The following is a 20,550-nucleotide window of genomic DNA, read 5'->3' on the forward strand; positions in this document are numbered from 1 at the left end:
CATGGGTTTCATCCCTGAGTTGGAAAGATCCCCTGAAAGACAGCATGGCGACCCACTCCAGTATTCTTGCCTGGAGAATCCCATGGACAGAGGAGCTAGTGGGCTACAGTCCATGGGGTTTTGAAAGAGTCAGGCATGACTTAGCAACTAAACAACAATAGGGAGAAACCAGGTGAACAGTTAAAACTATGCGTGGTTCACTTGAGGTTCACTTGAGGGATGAGAGAGTGGAGCACACAATGTTTCATAAGAAGAATGACACTAAGGAAAACCACTGCACCTTGCTCCTAGCGTGGAGTGTGCTGCCAGGCTCCGTAGCTGTCCACTCCAGCCTGGGCTCTTGACCTCTGAACAAAGGTCAGTCTTTCCTTCATCATGAAAGGTAGTAGTGTCTGTCCCTGAGCAGTTTCATGGACTGTCCCTGCCAGTAGCATTTAGGGCTTCTCAAAGCCTCCTTTGATTCTGCATTCACTCTGCCCCAGTTGCTGCTCAGTTTTCTTACCAGTTTCTAGGACTCTCATGGATTTCAGATGCATTCCTTCACTGTGTGGGACAAAAGGTAACTTCACAGATCTTTCTGAGCCGGTCTCTCTCTCCCAGCCTCCTGCTGAGAGGCCTGAGAACAACAAACACCTTCAGATTCCCAGAGACCCTCCAGTTTAGCTGAGGCAATCTCTGAGTCAAGTTCTTAATCCCTTCAGAAGACCCTCTGTGAGAAGTTTTGATCCTTCTAAGATTTGAGGAAAAGCTTTTGTGTCACACACCTAGGATTGCCCCCATGCTAGGATTTCAAGCCACCCAATTTTCAGCGTATTTTGGCATCTGGAGAAGCTGAGAATATTCAGAGCCATCAAACCCAACACAAGTTTGTAAAACAATTCACCTCCAATTAAAAAAAAAAAAAAGAAGAAGAAGAAGAAAACTTATGTGCACACACACATACACACCCAAAAGAATCACCAAATCCTGTTTATTTCAATCTGGTAGTTTGTCACCAAGTTCCTCCCTTCCTCCCCTCCTCTCACATTTTATGATCGAATAATGAAGAAACCAGGCAGCACCTGCAGCATAGGGGTGTAACCAGGTAGACATGACTACTGGCCGTTTCTGCTTTCCACATTCCTGCAGGAAACAGTGACGTCAAGCTTCCTGCCATGACCAGCAAGGGTCTCTGTCTTCTGGTTTCCAATAACATTCTCCTGACTCTCTTCTGATCTCTCCCTGGCAGGCAACTGCCCCCTGTGCAGGTTTCGACCAACGGTGAGATTAAGTCTTCTGTCCTGTGATCTAGACTCACTCTCTCACTCTCCTCCCCACCGCCCCATACTCTTCCAGTCTCCACCAACTGTTTCTCAAGCTGCTCCCATCTCTTGGCTGTTTATTAAAGCAGAACTCTATTCCAGTGAAAAATCCTGTGTTAGTTTTCCACTGTACAACATGTGACTGTGCATGCAGCCACATTATACAGCACACACTTATTATCTCCCAGTTTGTTCTGATCAAGAGTCCAAGCGCAGGTCCTTCTCCCAGAGTCTCACAAGAATGCAGTCATGGTTCTGACCTTTGTTATCTCACAGGAGGCTTGGAGTTCTCTTCAAGGGTCCCGTTCAAACTGTGGGGCTGAGACCCTTGGCTTCTAGGGGTTCCCCATCATTCCTCTCATCCAGAGGATGAGTTGATTTGATGGCATCACCGACTCAGTGGACATGAATTTGAGAACAGGCTTCTCTCCCGCATATTGGTGTCTTCAAGGCCAAGGGCGTCATCCTGCTCTTTCCAGTCTCCGTTAAATGGCTTACCTGATTCAGCTCTGATTAGAGGCTTTAGTTACATATGCAGTAGCTCTTCTGCACTGCCATATAACCTTAAATAATTAAGGGGGTGGCAACTACACTATTCTTAAGTTCCTACACACCCTTAGCAGAAGGGGATGATGCAGAACTGTGGGCCATCAGTCATCATGGTAGCATTCACTTTTTTTAAAACTTTCCATTTTCTTTAGTTCTTCAGAAATTGTAAATGGTTCTAAGAAATTCTCTTAAGACTTGTGCTTGATCACATAGCTTGGGACCCAGTGGTAATCTGGAGGCTCAATTAGTATGAGCTGCAGGAAGTGACTTCACTTCCCACATCCTGCAAGGTGTCTGGCAGGAGTAGGCCGCTGACAAGGATTCATGATAACTTAGAAAGGAAGGACTAGTGTAAACTCATCATCTTCTCTTTGTATAAGTAAGACACTGAGTTTTGAGGAGATAACTATTCATGGTTCCTGAGATGGTTGTTTTTGTTCAGTTGCTGTCATGTCCTACTCTTTGCAAACCCATGGATCGCAGCATGCCAGATTTCCTTGTTCTTTACCATCTCCCAGAGTTTGCTCAAATTCATGTCCATTGCGTAGGTGATGCCTACTGACCATCTCATCCTCTGTCTCCCCTTTCTCCTGCCTTCAATCTTTCACAGCATCAGAGTCTTTTCCAATGAACTGGCTCTTTGCATCAGGTGGCCAGAGGATTGGAGCTTCACCTTCAACATCCGTCCTTCCAATGAATTTTCAGGGCTGATTTCTGCTAGGACTGACTGGTTTGATCTTCTTGCAGTCCAAGGGACTCTCAAGAGTCTTCTCCAACAGCACAGTTTGAAAGCATCCATTCTTCAGCACTCAGCCTTATTTGTGGTCCATCCATACATGACTACTGGAAAAAGAATAGTTCTGAGATAGACCACCATATAATTATCTCATATTTAAAAGCAGCTTTAAAGAATGATAATAATGCTTATATCAATGCTTAAAACAAGTAATTATTACAATATTCATTTCTCTAATCATTATATTAGGCTAAGCTGTCATAACAGAGAATACCGACAGTGTAATGTCTTAAACATGATATAAGATTAACTTCTCACTAACAGTCTAGGATAGGCATTCTGAACAGGCAGGCAAACCGTTTCCTCATGGTCATCCAGGGCCGAGTCCTGCAGCTCCACCACCTGCCAGGGGCTGGGTATCAAAATGCATCCAGCAGGTAGAATAGGAGCCTAGCCTGTGACTGGTCCCATTGCCCCTGCTCCCAGCACACTGGTGGTTCCAGTACATGGTTGCACTTTCCTGATAAGAAACATGCTGATACCTCACTGTACTCCAAGATCATAACTAAAATTACCTCTAAATCTTGGCATTGTGATGAATAAGTTTCTTATGATACAATCAGGGCTTCCCAGGTGATGCTAGTGGTGAAGAACCCACCTGCTGGAGACACAGGAGACTTGAGACTTGGGTTCAGCTCCTGGGTTGGAAAGATCCCCTGGAGGAGGGCATGGCAAACCCACTTCATTATTCTTGCCTGGAGAATCCCATGGACAGAGGAGCCTGGCAGGCTACAGTCCATGGGGGTCCCAAAGATTCAGACATGATTTAGGTGACTTAGCACACATGCACACATGATACTGTCGTATTCATTACAGTTATAAAGCCTTTAATTTAGGGTTAGTTTATAGATTATTGAGTCTAGTTTTCTCATTTTACAGAGAAAACCCTCAAAAGATTAATTCTGTTCAGTGCGTTATCTCTATCTTTCTGTTATCTCTAGAAGCTAAACCTTTTTAGGCTTTCATGACCCGGCATAAATAATCCATCTTTGCTTTTCAGGAGCTTAACATGCAGTATTGGTTAAATGACTTTTCCAAGGTCAGGAAGCAGCTGAATTGTGAGAACAGGCTTATGATACAGATTTCATAAATCTTTTCTCACAACAACATTTAGTTCAGTCTTTAGTCAATCCATCCTACAGGAGATCAGTCCTGAGTGTTCATTGGAAGGACTGATGCTGAAGCTGAAATTCCAATACTTTGGCCACCTCATGTGAATAGTTGACTCATTGGAAAAGACCCTGATGCTGGGAGGGATTGGGGCAGGAGGAGAAGGGGACAACAGAGGACGAGATGGCTGGATGGCATCACCGACTCAATGGACATGAGTTTGAGTGAACTCTGGGAGTTGGTGATGGACAGGGAGGCCTTGCGTGCTGCAATTCATGGGGTCACAAAGAGTCAGACACGGCTGAGTGACTGAACTGAACTGAACTGAAGTTAGTCAATGACAAGCTTCTATTTTATCTTTGCTCCAAACAAGACCCAAAATTGGATGCCTTATCTTTTTGACAAAGGGAAGATTGGTCACAAACATCTCAGGATTAATTTGGATTATTTTCTAATGTATTTTTTTAACTTTAAAGAAATGGATAAATTTTTAATTGGCATAATATTACATTTTGTAGACATTTAATTGAACACTTATTAACTTTGGTCTGGGTTGGTATTCTCTTGAGATCATACAGTGAGTAAATGATGGAACATGAGCTGGAATTCTAGTCTTCTAACTTAAAATCAAATCTTTCCAAAAGAGAGAATGAGAAGAATATTCCCCTCACTCTCCTGGCTGAAAGCTAGTCTTTAAATCTAAGTCAGGTTGAAGTGTCTTGCCAAAATAAACACTCCAGAATACTCAAAATTCTGAAAATAATAATGAATTTTTCCTTTTTAAATTCTTTAGATTGTGGTTTGAGTGTTCATAAGCAATGTTCCAAGGTGGTCCCAAATGACTGTAAGCCAGACTTGAAACATGTCAAGAAGGTGCACAGTTGTGACCTGACGACACTCGTGAAAGGCCACGTCACTAAGCGGCCCATGGTGGTGGACATGTGCATCCGGGATAAGTCGTAATAACGTTGGATGCATTTAGTTTCTCAAAGGATTTATTCAAATTAACTATCTAGAGAATAATTTATTGTCTAGTTTCTGTATTTTAAGATGCAGGAATAAATTTAAAATATCATACTGTAATTCTCTTTGAAATATTTCCTTTAACCCACACTATTGTATCAAGGGGACTACCCTGGCAGTCCAGTAGTTAAGACTCCACACTTCCAATGCAGGGGGAATGGGTTCAAGCCTGGCTGGGGAACTAAGATCCCACATGCTGTGCAGCACAGGATTTCCAGCTGAGCTATTTCAAATCCTAAAAGAGAATGCTGTGAAAGTGCTGCACTCAATATGCCAGCTGGAAAACTCAGCAGTGGCCACAGGACTGGAAAAGGTCAGTTTTCATTTCAATTCCAAAGAAAGGCAATGCCAAAGAATGTTCAAACTACCACACAATTGCACTCATCTCACACGCTAGCAAAGTAATTCTCAAGATTCTCCAAATCAGGCTTCAACAGTTCATGAACCAAGAGCTTCCAAATGTTCAAGCTGGATTTAGAAAAGGCAGAGGAACCAGAGATCAAATTGGCAACATCTGTTGGATCATCACAAAAGCAAGAGAGTTCCAGAAAAAATCTACTTCTGCTTTATTGACTATGCTAAATCTTTTGACTGTGTGGATCACAACAAATTGTGGAAAATTCTTAGAGATGGGAATACCAGAATGCCTTACTGCCTCCTGAGAAATATGTATGCAAATCAAGAAGCAATAGTTAAAACCAGACATGGAACAATGGGCTGGTTCAAAATCGGGGAAGGAGAATGTCAAGGCGGTATATTGTCAACCTGCTTATTTAACTTATATGCAGAGTAAATCATGTGAAATGCCAGGCTGGGTGAAGCACAAGCTGGAATCAAAATTTGGGAGAAACATCAATACCCTCAGACATGCAGATGACACCACCATTATGGCAGAAATTGAAGAGGAACTATAGAGCCTCTTGATGAAAGTGAAAGAGGAGAGTGAATAAGCTGGCTTAAAACTCAACATTCAAAAAACTAAAATCATGGCATCCGGTCCCATCACTTCATGGCAAATAGATGGGAAAACAATGGAAACAGTGAGAAACTTTATTTTCTTGGCCTCCACACTCACTGCAAATGGTGACTGCTGCCATGAAATTAAAAGACGCTTGCTCCTTGAAAGAAAAACTATGACAGGCTTAAGACAGCATATTAAAAAGCAGAGACTTTACTTTGCCAACAGAGGTCCATGTAGTCAAAGCTATGGTTTTTCCAGTAGTCATGTATGGATGTGAGAGTTGGACCATAAAGAAAGCTGAGCACCAAAGAATTGATACTTTTGAACTGTGGTATTGGAGAAGACTCTTGAGAGTCCCTTGGACTGCAAGGATGTCAAACTAGTCCATCCTAAAGGAAATCAGTCCTGAATATTCATTGGAAGGACTGATGCTGAAGCTGAAACTCCATTAGTTGGGCCACCTGATGTGAATAACTGACTCACTGGAAAAGACTCTAATGCTGGAAAAGATTGAAGACAGGAGAGGAAGGGGATGACTGAGGATGAGATGGTCAGATGGCATCACTGTCTCTATGGACATGAGTTTGAGCAGGCTCTGGGAGTTGGTGATGGACAGAGAAGCCTGGCGTGCTCCAGTCCATTGGATCACAAAGAGTTGGACATGACTGAGCAGCTGAACTGAACTGAATGTATCAAGGGTAAGTCTCTGAAGCTTATTTTGTCAACATGTTGATTCTTGCATTGCTTTCACAAATACCATGGCCACCAAAGATGTGTCATGTCCTAACCCTGAAACCTATGAATGGATTTCATGAAAAAGGGACTTTTCAGGTATGATTTTGGTTGATAATTTTGAGATAGGGACATTGCCCTGTGTTGTCTTGATTTATCCAATCAAATCCTTAAAGCAGAGAACCTTTCCAGGCTCAGGTGAGTGGAAGAGAGTGAAATTACAGGAACTGTGTGACCGTGGATGCAGGCAGAGGTGATGGCTCTGAGGGTGGAAGAAGGGGTCATGAGAGAGGGAACAGAGCAGTTCTGTAGGCTGGACAATGCAGAGAAGTGGTTTCTTTTCGAAGTCCCAGAGGGGAAGGCAGGCTGCTGGCATCTTGACTTTTGCTCCATCCAGCAGGCCCATGACATAATACATTCATGCTGTGTCAAGTCACCACGGTTGTGGTAATTTTTCTATTCCTGCAACAGGAAACAATGCAGATTTTGGTATCTGAAAATGAAGTGCCATTATAAAGTACCAAACATGTCATTATTTATAAATTAATACAGATCCAAAGATAACATGTAACAATATGGGTTTTTCTCATCTGCCTTCTGCTGTGATTTTTGAGTGAAAGAGCAAGGAGTAAAGTTCCTAAAACCTTTTCACAGAACACTGTGTACTCCAGTGTGAGCAGGCGGGGCGGGAAGGCATCTGTCCTCCACTGTCTTAAGAGAAAAGCCCTTCATATACTGACATAGTCAGGAGGAGGCAAAACTGTTTTCTCGACATGTTGAGCTCTTCCTTTTTCCCCTTTTTTTCTCTCCTTTTTATTTTATATTGGAGTGTAGCTGATTTGCAATGTTGTGAGAGTTTCAGGTGAACAGTGAAGGCATTCAGTCGAACATATACATGTATCCATTCTCCCCCAAACTCCCTCCCATCCAGGCTGCCACATAACACTGAGCAGAGTTCTCTGTGCTACACAGTAGGTCCTTGTTGGTTAACCATTTAAACACAGCAGAATGTATGTGACCATCCCAAACTCCCTAATTATCCCTTTCCCCAGCAACTAGAAGTTCATTCTGTCGGTCTGTGAGTCGGTTTCTGTGTTATAAGTTCATTTGTACCATTAAAGGGATGTCATATGATATTTCTTTCTCTTGAGAATCTTCTTGAGATTGTATGATCTCCTGACCTCCACTCCAGAAGAGGAAGTAACTGTGGTATACCTCAGTAGACTTTCTTCCAGCAGAAGGAAACCCTCTCAAGTTTTCCACTTTAAATAGTTTTACATCATTGAAAATTTGATAACTAAGTTGGAGTTTAGTCTGGAGCATGCTATACAGTGGGCTTCCCTGGTGGCTCAGTCAGTAAAGAATCTGCCTGCAATACAGGAGACCCAGGTTCTGTCTCTGGGTTGGGAAGATCCCCTGGAGAAAGAAATGGCAACCCACTCCAGTATTCTCGCCTGGAAAAATCCCATGGACAGAGGAGCCTGGCAGGCTACACTCCATGGGATTGCAAAGAGTCAGACACAACTGAGCAACTAAACCACCACCATGCATACAGTAGCAGTTTTCCTGCACCAACCAAATGATACCGGATGTCTACGAAGTCATCAACACTGAATTTGTGTGTAGATCGCCTCTGTCCAGATCTAGATTCATGGCCAATTTGATTAACTGAAGTTAGAGAAAAAAGATTATTGTGCTCAAAAGGCTAAAAAATGCTTGTTGCTATCGCTTCGTTCTATTGATTCAGTTTTTGGAGTTTTTATAACATTATTTAAATTGTGTAAGAACTTAACTCATGTTCCTGCTTAGTCACTCAGTTGTGTCTGACTCATTTCAACCCCATGGACTGTAGTCCATAAGACTCCTCTGCCCATGGGATTCTCCAGGCAAGAATACTGGAGTGGGTTGACATTTCCTTTTCCAGGGGAACTTCCCAACACAGGGATTGAAAACTGTGTCTCCTGCATCTTCCACATTGTCGGGTGAATTCTTACCACTGCACCACCTGAGAAGCCCAAGAACTTAACTACAGCCTGGTATTAAGGAGAATGTATTATTTATGCAAAAGTAGAAACTAAAAATGCACTGAGTGGAAATACTCTGTCTATCAGATCTAGTCCCTTATATCTATTTCTCACTTCCACTGTATAATCATAAGGGATTTGATTTAGGTCATACCCGAATGGTCTAGAGGTTTCCTTCACTTTCTTCAATTTAAGTCTGAATTTGGCAATAAGGAGTTCATGATCTGAACCACAGTCAGCTCCTGGTCTTGTTTTTGCTGACTGTATAGAGCTTCTCCTGGAGAAGGCAATGGCACCCCACTCCAGTACTCTTGCCTGGAAAATCCCATGGACACAGGAGCCTGGTAGGTTGCAGTCCATGGGGTCGCGAAGATTTGGACACAACTGAGCGACTTCACTTTCACTTTTCACTTTCATGCATTGGAGAAGGAAATGGCAACCCACTCCAGTGTTCTTGCCTGGAGAATCCCAGGGACGGGGGAGCCTGGTGGGCTGCCATCTATGGGGTCACACAGAGTCGGACACGACTGAAGGGACTTAGCAGCAGCAGCAGCATAGAACTTCTCCATCTTTGGCTGCAAAGGATAGAATCAATCTGATTTTGTTGTTGACCATCTAGTGATGTCCACGTGTAGAGTCTTCTCTTGTGTTGTTGGAAGAGGGTGTTTACTATGATCAGTGCATTCTCTTGGCAAAACTCTATTAGCCTTTGCCCTGCTTCATTCCATACTCCAAGGCCAAATTTGCCTGTTACCCCAGGTGTTTCTTGACTTCCTACTTTTGCATTCCAGTCCCCTATAATGAAAAGGACATCTTTTTTGGGTGTTAGTTCTAAAAGGTCTTGTAGGTCTTCATAGAACCATTCAACTTCAGCTTCTTCAGTGTTACTGGTTGGGGCATAGGCTTGGATTACCATGGTATTGAATGGTCTGCCTTGGAACCGAACAGAGATCATTCTGTCATTTGTGAGATTGTATCCAAGTATTGCATTTTGGACTCTTTTGTTGACCATGATGGCTACTCCATTTCTCCTAAGGGACTCCTGCCCGCAGTAATAGATATAATGGTCATCTGAATTAAATTCACCCATTCCAGTCCATTTTAGTTCACTGATTCCTAGAATGTCGACGTTCACTCTTGCCATCTCCTGTTTGACCACTTCCAATTTGCCTTGATTCATGGACCTGACATTCCAGGTTCCTATGCAATATTGCTCTTTACAGCATTGGACCTTGCTTCCTTCTATCACCAGTCACATCCACAACTGGGTATTGTTTTTGCTTTGGCTCCATCCCTTCATTCTTTGTGGAGTTATTTCTCCACTGATCTCCAGTAGCATATTGGGCACTTACCGACCTGGGGAGTTCCTCTTTTAGTATCCTATCATTTTGTCTTTTCATACTGTTCATGGGGTTCTCAAGGCAAGAATACTGAAGTGGTTTGCCATTCCCTTCTCCAGTGGACCACATTCTGTCAGACCTCTCCACCATGACCCATCCGTCTTGGGTGGCCCCACACTTATATGCAGAGTACATCATGAGAAATGCTAGGCTGGAGGAAGCATAAGCTGGAATCAAAATTTGGGAGAAATATCAATAACCTCAGGTATGCAGATGACACCACCCTTATGGCAGAAAGTAAAGAAGAACTAAAGACCTCTTGATGGAAGTGAAAGAGGAAAGTGAAAAGTTGGCTTAAAGCTCAATATTCAAAAAACTAAGATCATGGCATCTGGTCCCATCACTTCATGGCAAATAGATAGGAAAACAGTGGAAACAGTGGCTGACTTTATTTTTCTGGGCTCCAAAATCACTGTGGATGGTGATTGCAGCCATGAAATTAAAAGGCGCTTGCTCCTTAGAAGGAAAGTTATGACCAACCTAGATAGCATATTAAAAAGCAGAGACATTGCTTTGCCAACAAAGGCCCGTCTAGTCAAGGCTATGGTTTTTCCAGTAGTCATGTATGGATGTGAGAGTTGGACTATAAAGAAAGCTGAATGCCAAAGAATTGATGCTTTTAAACTGTGGTTTTGTAGAAGACTCTTGAGAGTCCTTTGGACTTCAAGGAGATCCAACCAGTCCATCCTAAAGGAAATCAGTCCTGGGTGTTCATTGGAAGGACTGATGTTGAAGCGGAAACTCCAGTACTTTGACCACCTGATGTGGAGAGCTGACTCACTTGAAAAGACCCTGATGCTGGGAGAGATTGAGGGCAGGAGGAGAAGGGGATGACAGAGGGTGAGATGGTTTGGGTTTGGGTGGACTCCAGGAGTTGGTGATGGACAGGGAGGCTTGGCATGATGCAATTCATGGGGTCGCAAAGAGTTGGACATAACTGAGTGACTGAACTGAACTGAAATGGAAATACAACTTTAAAGCTCTTTAGAAGAGAAACTAATTGTTCTTTTATGAAATATCTGTTAGTGACAAATATGGCTTTCAGAAAATAAACGATTTCTATATTTCAGTGGCTTATTTATTTCCACAATGGTCCTATACTCACTGGCTTTTAGCAGAATAGGAAATTAAGCCAAGCCTCACTCCGAGCTCTCTAAATTTTTAGTAATTTGATTCCCTTCATAAACTTCTCTTATATGTGGAACTTATTGTCTTTTTTCTTTGAAATTGTGTAGTAGAAAAAATTGTAATGTCAGCATAGCAATGAAATTAAAATAGATTGTAAGAAATGTGATTTGATTTTATTGCTTCCATATTAATTTCAAATGCACAGTAGCTTTGGCTACTAAAACGCTTCATTGACCACAGCAGAAATCCCTACAATCATGCTTATGATGTTTTATTTGCAGAGTTGTACATATTTATCAAAAGCAAAAATTCCACTACACCTCTGCTCTTGTAATACATAATTAAATAAATACTTATATTCAAATAAAGGACCAATTAAACTCCCAGGCCTAAATATTTATAACCTGAAACATATAACTACTAACAAATCTTATCTTTTAGGTTGCAACAAAGCCTTAAGTGTTTTGACCTTTTCTACCAGCCATTCTGATGAAGTCTTGCTTCTCCATGGGTGTCTGTTAGCAAAGCTGCTTATTGGGTGACAGGCACTATGGGTCTCACCTTTCATGACCAGCCCTCACATGGTGATGACATTTCAGAAACAACACCAAGACATGATCTATGAAAGAAATCATTGCTAAAGTGAATTTTATTAAAAGTAAAACCTTTACTTTGCAAAAGGCAGTATCAATAGGATGAGAAGACAAGCCACAGATCCGGAGAAAATATTTGCAGAACATGTATCTGATAAAGGACTGTTACCCAAAATATGCAAAGAACATTTGAAATTCAAGAATAAGAAAACAACTCAATTTAAAAGGAGGCCAATGACATTAGTAAATACCTCACCAAAGAAGAAATACAGATGGCAAGTAAGCATAGTAAAAGAAGGCCCAAATCATATGTCATCAGGAAAATGCAAACTACAATGATGAGATATTGATACCACTACACTCCTTTTACAATGGCCAACATCCAGAGCGCTGACAGCACCAAGTGCTGGTGAGGGTGTGGAGCGGTGGGAGCGCCCATCCGCTCTGGTGGGAATGCAGGTGGTGCACACAGCCACTGTGGAAGGCAGTATGGTTGTGTCTTATAAAATTAAATATATTTTAACCGTCCATTTTGGCAATCACCCCTTCATGGTATTTACCTTAGTTGAAAGCCTGTGTCCACACAGAAAGCCATGCATTTGCTGTGTACAGCACTTTCATTTTATCATAATGGCCCAAACTCAGAAGCAGCCCAGCAGTCTTCCATGGGTGAAAGGATGAATACCCTGTGGTACATCCAGAGAGTGGGATGCTGTTTGGTGATAAAATGAAGTGAGCCATCCAGCCACGAAAGACCCATGTGTAACTAAACGTGTGATAGCAAATGAAGGAGGGCAGTCTGAACGAGCTATGTGCTGTTTGAGTCTAACTGTATGCAAATGGCACCCCACTCCAGTACTCTTGCCTGGAAAATCCCATGGATGGAGGAGCCTGGTGGGCTGCAGTCCATGGGGTCGCTAAAAGTCAGACATGACTGAGCGACTTCACTTTCACTTTTCACTTTCATGCATTGGAGAAGGAAATGGCAACCCACTCCAGTGTTCTTGCCTGGAGAATCCCAGGGACAGGGGAGTCTTTGGGGCTCCCATCTATGGGGTTGCACAGAGTCGGACACGACTGAAGTGACTTAGCAGTGTGCCATTTTGCAAAGGTCAAAATGCTGGCAAGACTGAAAGGGGCATTGGTTTCTAGGGGTTGAGTAGGGAGGGATGAATAGGCTTAGCACAGTAGGTTCTTAGGGCAACAGAATTATTCTGGATGATACTAGAGTGGTGGATACATGTCCCTACATGTTAAAACCTATAGAATATACAACACCAAGAGCAACCCTAAAGTAAATGGAGGACTTTAGGCAATAAAGTGTATCTATATAAAATCAACAATTGTAACAAATGTGCTTTCTGTGGGGGGATGTTGATAGTGGGGATTACACAGGTGTGAGGTAGCAGGGTGAGACATCTTTGGGAAATCTCTATACCTTCCACTCAATGATGCTGTAAACCTAAAACAGCTCTGCAAAATAAAGTTTGTTTAAAACTGGAAAAAAGTAATGTAAAATAAAATGATCGAAAATTAAAGAATAGAACATTGCTATTCAGCACCGTCTTCACCTAAGGGACGTGTTTTCACATGTAGTTTAAAATAGGCAAGTTTATGCAATCAAAAGCACAGTGGCTGATATAAAAAGGTAAGAGGTAAGTATTGCTGTGGATGGGAGAAAGGAGCCCTTGTGCACTGTTGGTGAGAATGTAAACTGGCGCAGCCACTGCTACAGAAACAGTATAGAGGATCCTCAAAAAATTAAAAATAGAGCTACCATATGATCCAGCCATCATGCTCAGTGACACAGTCGTGTCCAGCTCTTTGCTACCCCATGGACTGTAGCCCACGAGGATCCTCTGTTCACGGGATTCTCCAGGCAAGAGTACTGGAGTGAGTTGCTGTTTCCTTCTGGGAATGCTGTATCTGGGTATATTCTCCAAGGAAACAAAAACAGGGTCTTGAAGAGACATCTGCCCTCCCATGTAACTGTAGTGTTGCTTATAATAGCCAAGATATGGAAACAAGCTGTTGACAGGTTAACGGATAATGGAGAGTTTATATACTATATACATGTATACACACACACACACATATACCTGTGAAATATTAGCCATGAAAATGAAGGAAATCCTGGCATTTGTTTCAACATGGATGAAGCTTGAAGTCACTATGCTAAAAGAGAAAGATAAATAATGCACTGTATCACTTATACATGGAATAAAAAAATTAATCAAACTCAGAAAAACAGAGCTGGGGCTGGAGGAAACAGGGAGAGACCACTGTAAGGGTGTGGACTTGCACGTATAAGAGGAGCAATGATGAGGATCCTATGTCATATGGTGACTGGTTGATAACACTGGTATTTAAAATTTTCTAAGAGATGAGAACTTAAATGCCCTCCCCAAAATTATGTGAATTTATATTGTAATATAAATTACACCCATCCCCAAGAAAAAGAAACACAAAAAGGCACAATGGTTGTCTGAGGAGGCCTTACATAGAGCTGAGAAAAGAAGAAAAGGTCTTATGTTTAAGTCTAAAGGCAAAGGAGAAAAGGAAAGATATACCCATCTGAATGCAGAGTTCCAAAGAATAGCAAGGAGAGATAAGAAAGCCTTCCTCAGTGATCAATGCAAAGAAATAGAGGAAAACAATAGAATGGGAAAGACTAGAGATCTCTTCAAGAAAATTAGAGATACCAAGGGAACATTTCATGAAAAGATGGGCTTGATAAAGGACAGAAATGGTATGGACCTAACAGAAGCAGAAGATATTAGGAAAAGGTGGCAAGAATACACAGAAGAACTATACAAAAATATCTTAATGACCCAGATAATCACGATGGTGTAATCACTCACCTAGAGCCAGACATCCTGGAGTCTGAAGTGAAGTGGGCCTTATGAAGCATCACTACAAGGCTAGTGGAGGTAATAGAATTCCAGTTGAGTTATTGAGATAATGCTGTAAAAGTCCTGCATTCAGTACGCCAGCAAATTTGGAAAACTTGGCAGTAGCCGCAGGAGTGGAAAAGGTCAGTTTTCATTCTAATCCAAAAGAAACGCAGTGTCAAAGAATGTTCAAAAAATTGCACTCATCTCATACACTGGCAAAGTAATGCTCAAAATTCTCCAATGGAGTCTTCAACAGAATGTGAACTGAGAACTTCCAGATGTTCAAGCTGGATTTACAAAAGGCAAAGGAACCAGAGATCAAACTGGCAACAACCGTTGGATCATAGAAAAAGCAAGAGAATTCCAGAAAAACATCCACTTCTGCTTTGTTGACTATGACAAAGGCTTTGATGGTGTGGATCACAACAAACTATGGGAAATTCTGAAAGAGATGGGAATACCAGAACACCTTAGCTACCTCCTGAGAATTCTGTATGCAGGTCAAGAAGCAACAGTTAGAACTGGACATGAAACAATGGATGGTTCAAAATTGGGAAAGGAGAATGTCAAGGCTGTATATTGTCACCCTGCTTATTTAACTTATATGCAGAGTACATCATGTGAAATGCTGAGCTGGATGAAGCACAAGTTGGAATCAAAATTGTAGGGAGAAATATCAATAACTTCATATATTGATGACACTACTCTTATGGCAGAAATCGAAGAGGAACTAAAGAGCTTCATGATGAAGGTGAAAGAGGGGAGTGAATAAGCTGGCTTAAAACTCAACATTCAAAAAACAAATATCATGGCATCTGGTCCCATCACTTCATGGCAAATAGATGGGGAAAAAATGGAAACAGTGAGAGACTTTATTTTCTTGGGCTCCAAAATCACTGCAGATGGTCACTGCAGCCATGAAATTAAAAGACGCTTGCTCCTTGGAAGAAAAGCTATGACAAACCTAGATAGCATATTAATAAGCAAAGACATTGCTTTGCCAACAAAGGTCTATCTGGTCAAAGCTATGGTTTTTCCAGTAGTCATGTTTGGATATGAGAGTTGGACTATAAAGAAAGCTGCACACCAAAGAATTGATGCTTTTGAACTGTGATGTTGGAGAAGACCCTTGAGAGTCCCTTGGACTGCAAGGAGATCACACCAGTCAGTCCTAAAGGAAATCAGTCCTGAATATACATTGGAAGGATTGATACTGAAACTCCAATACTTTGGCCACCTGATGCGAAGAACTGACTCATTGGAAAAGACCCTGATGCTTGGAAAGATTGGAGGCAGAAGGAGAAGGGGATGACAGAGGATGAGATGGTCGGATGGCATCACTGAGTCAATGGATGTGAGTTTGAGCAAACTCCGGGAGTTGGTAATGTACAGGGAAGCCTGACATGCTGCAGTCCATGGGGTTGCAAAGAGTTGGATGTGACTGAGTGACTGAACTGAATGGAACATTATAATATATATTTATATATAAATAAATATGTGAGATGATAGATGTGTTTATCAACTAGATGGAAAGAATCGTTTCACAGTAGATGCGCATAGCAAATCACTGTAATATTTTACATTTTTCTGTGTCAATTTATACCTCAATAAAGCTGAAAAATAGGCAAGTTTCCTAAATATTTATCTGAAAATTGTATGATAGATGGTTGGCAGTTCGTTTGTCGTTTTGTTATATAAAAAACTATTTCCCTTTAATTCTACTCATTTCTAAAGTATTCTATTTGAAATATCCTTATACTTGTATTGCTCATCTATTTATTTTTAAAATAAGGTTAAGTGACACAGTTTTTCTTTAGAGTTATTGTTTGGTGTGACAAGTGTAGGATGAATTTACTGAAAATGCATTATGCCTCCTCAACCGTGTAATTATTCCCACGAATCAGGTTAATGATGAGAAGCAGAAACTGCTTTCTGACCTTTCTGCCAAACTGAGAACAGCCCTTTCCCTTGGCACAGAAAGTAATAAGGTCAATCTTTGGCCTGGAGAACAAGTATGAAGAAATATCCCTTTCAGATCCAATAATCCCATTTTTATTAGTTACATCTTCAGCTCATTCCTCAAAGCTACAATCAGTTCAAACTTTAAAAAATTGTATTTAATGATAATTCTTGAAAAATATCAGTCATCATTCTTAATATTTCAGCTTCTAGTAAATTATAGAGGTGGAAAGAGACAGTAAACTCCAAATCGCATGGTCTGAGGAAGCTCAGTTATTTCCGTCTCTTGATTGTGTACACCACTTTATTCTCTTCTTTTCTCTTGTCAATGCAGAGAAGTTACAAGGAAACTGTAAGTTTTATCCAATTGAATTAAAATGAAATATTCTGACTTAATTGAGCAATAATATAATAATTTGGGTGATATAATTCATAATATATAAAGTTTTACCTCATTGTAGCAGCCCCAGAATAATAGGGCAATTTAACTATATTTGTTGGAAGACTTTCTGCCTGTAAAACTCACAAAATCTGTTATTTTTAAGATGGATTTGTTATAAGACTTTTATTAATAGTACACATTGGGTGCTATTTTTAAAAAGAGGTTTCATAAAATATAATACATATATAGAAAGTTCATAAAACATAGATGTACAGCTTCATTATTCAAAAGCCAAAGCCCTGTGTAATCACAGTCTAAGTCAAGAAGAGTGGCTTGTGCTCAACTCGGATTCTGTCTCCCAGTGTGTGCTCCCCACTCACACTCGGCTTGCGTCCGTCTAAAGTAACTACTGTCCTGACAACTGGGTAATGATTGTCTAGCTTTGCTATAGGTCTTTGTACCCCAATCAGGAATGCATTGCAAACTACGCCTGTGTGAATCAAGGTCATATATGTATATAATGTGTGTAAATATAGTTGGGTATCTGCTTTCTTTCAGTTCACATTGTGTTCTGTGACATTCACTTACATTGTTCTGTGTGACTACAATGCACGAATTTTCCTTGCTGTATCTTCTTCCTTTATGGTATCACAGTTTGCTACAGTGTTCGTCTACAACATATATTGGAGGGCACACGGTTTATCAGTGTTTTAAGCCACATGTACGTGGTTAGGACTGAGAATAATGCCATAAGGAACACACTTGCATGTGTGCAACAGGGCACAAGTGTCCACACCAAGGTGCGTTTATATTAGATGTGAAGGATCAAAGCCTCGCCAGCGGTATATGGGCTTCTATGTTTCTAGTCACCCTCCCCTCACCAAAATGTGACGTTTCCTGTCTTCTTAGTTGCAGCCACTCTGGGAGATTTTACACAGAAATGCATAAGTTTTAAAACTGCAATGGTTTCAGGTCTTACATTTAAGTCTAATTGATTTTGAATTGATTTTTGTATACAGTGTGACATAAAGGTCCCATTTCATTCTTTTGCAGGTTGATATTAAGTTCTCCTAATACCATTTATTGAAGAGATTAGCCATTCCCCATTTCTCTCAAAGATTCAGAGACCATGTATGCATAGGCTTATTTCTGGATGTTCTGTCCTGTCCCATCGGTCTACATCTGTTTTTCTGCTGGTATCTTGTTCCTTTGATGACTGTTACTTTGCAATACATTTGAAATGAGAGCATGCAGTGCCTCTAGCTTTGTTCTTGTTATTCAATATTGATACGGCTATTCAGGGTCTTCTGTGGACTTTAAGATGATTTCCTGTGGACTTTAGGATGATTTCTTCAAGAAACCACAGGGATTTTGGTTGGGATTCACTGCAATGGTGGCCACTTTGGATGTTACAGATCTCTTAAAAGATTAATTCTTCCAATCCATGCACGCAGATTCTTACTGTTTATCTGTATCTATAATTCCCTTCATTAAAATTTTGCAGTTTTCAGTGTACAAATCTTCCACCTCTTTGGTTAGTGCCTAAGTATTTTATATTCTCTGTAGCTATTATGAATGAGATTGTTTTCTTAATTTCATTTAAAGACTGGAGAATGAACCCCTTCAAATAAAAGTTAAAAATAGCAAAGGGGAACAAAATTAAGGCTCAGTGTGCAAATTTATATAGTAATGATTAAATTAACAAAGAAATGAAAACAAAGAAAGGCTGTAAATCACATTTTAAAGCAGGTAAAATTTCCCCAAGGTTTTAAAATACCATTTCTGTACTTTTCTATTTCATATAGTATGTTTCACGTATTTGTCATAAAAGATCTTAGCATATGTTTTAAATAGTCTGCTCATTGCATTTGTTTGAGGATTAAACCTGCTTTGAAGGAATAAAAACCAACTCTTTCTCTACAATATGATAGCAAAGTAGAGTAGACTATGTCTACTGGGTCTAGTGTTTAATAGTCTCTAATACCCACAAAATTGTCTTTATATTGCAAACAGGGTCCAGTGCAAGTCTGTTTAACATTTTTGCCCCTTCCTGTCAAACAGCTATTTTTATTACCCAGATCTTATTGCCATCCCTTGGTTCCTGCAGAGGACTGTCTCCAGAACCAAAGTCTGCAGATTCTCAAGTCCCACAGTCCGTTCTCCACGTCTGTGGGTTCCACATTTGTGAATTCACACAACTGTGAAGTGTTGCCCTATGCTTACAGTCTGCAGTTGGTTGAATCTTCCAGTGCAGAGCCTGCAAATACACAAAGCTAAATGTAATATATTGTCACTATAAAATAAAACTTACACACTTTCTAAAGCAGAAGAATCTCAACCTAATGGCTGCTAAGGCAGCAAACAGCACAATAGATATGTACAGTCTACTTCCGAATGATTTTATATGTGATTCTGAACTATGGAAAAGCAAAAATTAACTACATTCATCTCCCTGCACTATTTCTCAGATTAAGGACTACTTACTTGTAAATAGAAAGGTATTTCTTTGTCTCCATAGAGTTAGATAAAGTTAGACTCATGATACACCATAGGTTAAGATAGCTCTCTTTTCTGAATATATTTATCAGTCGAAAGAAAGCAGTGCACAGGTGCTATAATTTTCAGACTTAACCCATCAATGTAATAGACATATAAAGTCATCCCAAATTTGGGTTAGCCTTATTCAATCATGAATAAAAGATAATTTTGCCATGTATGGAATTCTAGGCCTATTGTTGTCCTCATTTTATACCTTGATGTTTATGTTCCACGATATTCTGGCTTTCATTCTTTTTCTTGAGAAATCAGTTATCAACCTAATCATTGGTTCCTTGGAGGTTATTGTTTATAAACATTGATGGAGACATATTATAAAATCTGATGACTGGTTCACACTCATTTATTGAAGGTAAATGTGCTTAATGTACTTTTTGCAGCAGTTAATCTGATACATTCATAAGAGAATGAAAGCGTCTTGTGGTGCTTTATACACATAAGCCCCCAGAAATGAGACTCCATTGACAGATCATTGTATTCCACTTCCTTGCAGATTGTCTACATGGGCTGGTGTGAAATGCGGGAGCAAGACCCGCTTCAGGACCGTGTGTACTCACCCGCCTTTCTGGCCCTGAGGGGCTCCTGCCTCTACAAGTTTCTGGCACCTCCAGTAAGTGTTTCTGTTCAATATCCCTTATTTTTCCCATGTTATCACAGCATAGTGACATCAACTTTACAATGACAAAGGGCATATTAGTGATATATTTTGAAAATAAGGTACAGGAAAAAATGCAAAATAGTCCAAATGTTTCTGAGGATTTCTTGCTAAAGATATATTTTCTGGCATTAAACACTGACTTTATAGCCCTTGAGAGACCTAGGATGCATTTCTATTTTGGCATTTTTTCCAGGCTCAATATGTTTATTATTTGACAGGTCTAAGTCAAATAAACCAGTAGTGCTTTCGATAACTTGTAATATCCCATATTTAATCATCAGCCTTAAAATTAAATTTGGATGAGGCCCTGTTGCACCTAAGGTCTTGCTTTTGGAAACATGTACCTTACACAACAGTAGAATCTCAATAAATATTTATCAACTATAAATATTAAATGCTGAACTACTTGCTTACAGGTCTAATAACTACATAGGATCTTGGAATTATCAGGTTAGACTTGTTGTAATGTTTAGTATCTATGTGC

General features: G+C 40.5%; 1 protein-coding gene across 1 annotated transcript in view; it reads left to right on the top strand.

Annotated features, from left to right (window-relative positions):
• Positions 1–20,550, top strand: part of SNTG1 (syntrophin gamma 1) — a 418,678-nt gene that overhangs the window by 361,169 nt on the left and 36,959 nt on the right. The window contains exon 14 of the mRNA XM_061438726.1: positions 19,902–20,018. Coding sequence (XP_061294710.1) covers positions 19,902–20,018 — 117 coding nt within the window. The remainder of the gene's footprint in view (positions 1–19,901; positions 20,019–20,550) is intronic.

This window comes from Bos javanicus, chromosome 14 (genome assembly GCF_032452875.1).
Source record: "Bos javanicus breed banteng chromosome 14, ARS-OSU_banteng_1.0, whole genome shotgun sequence".
In the NCBI taxonomy this organism is placed as follows: Eukaryota; Metazoa; Chordata; class Mammalia; order Artiodactyla; family Bovidae; genus Bos; species Bos javanicus.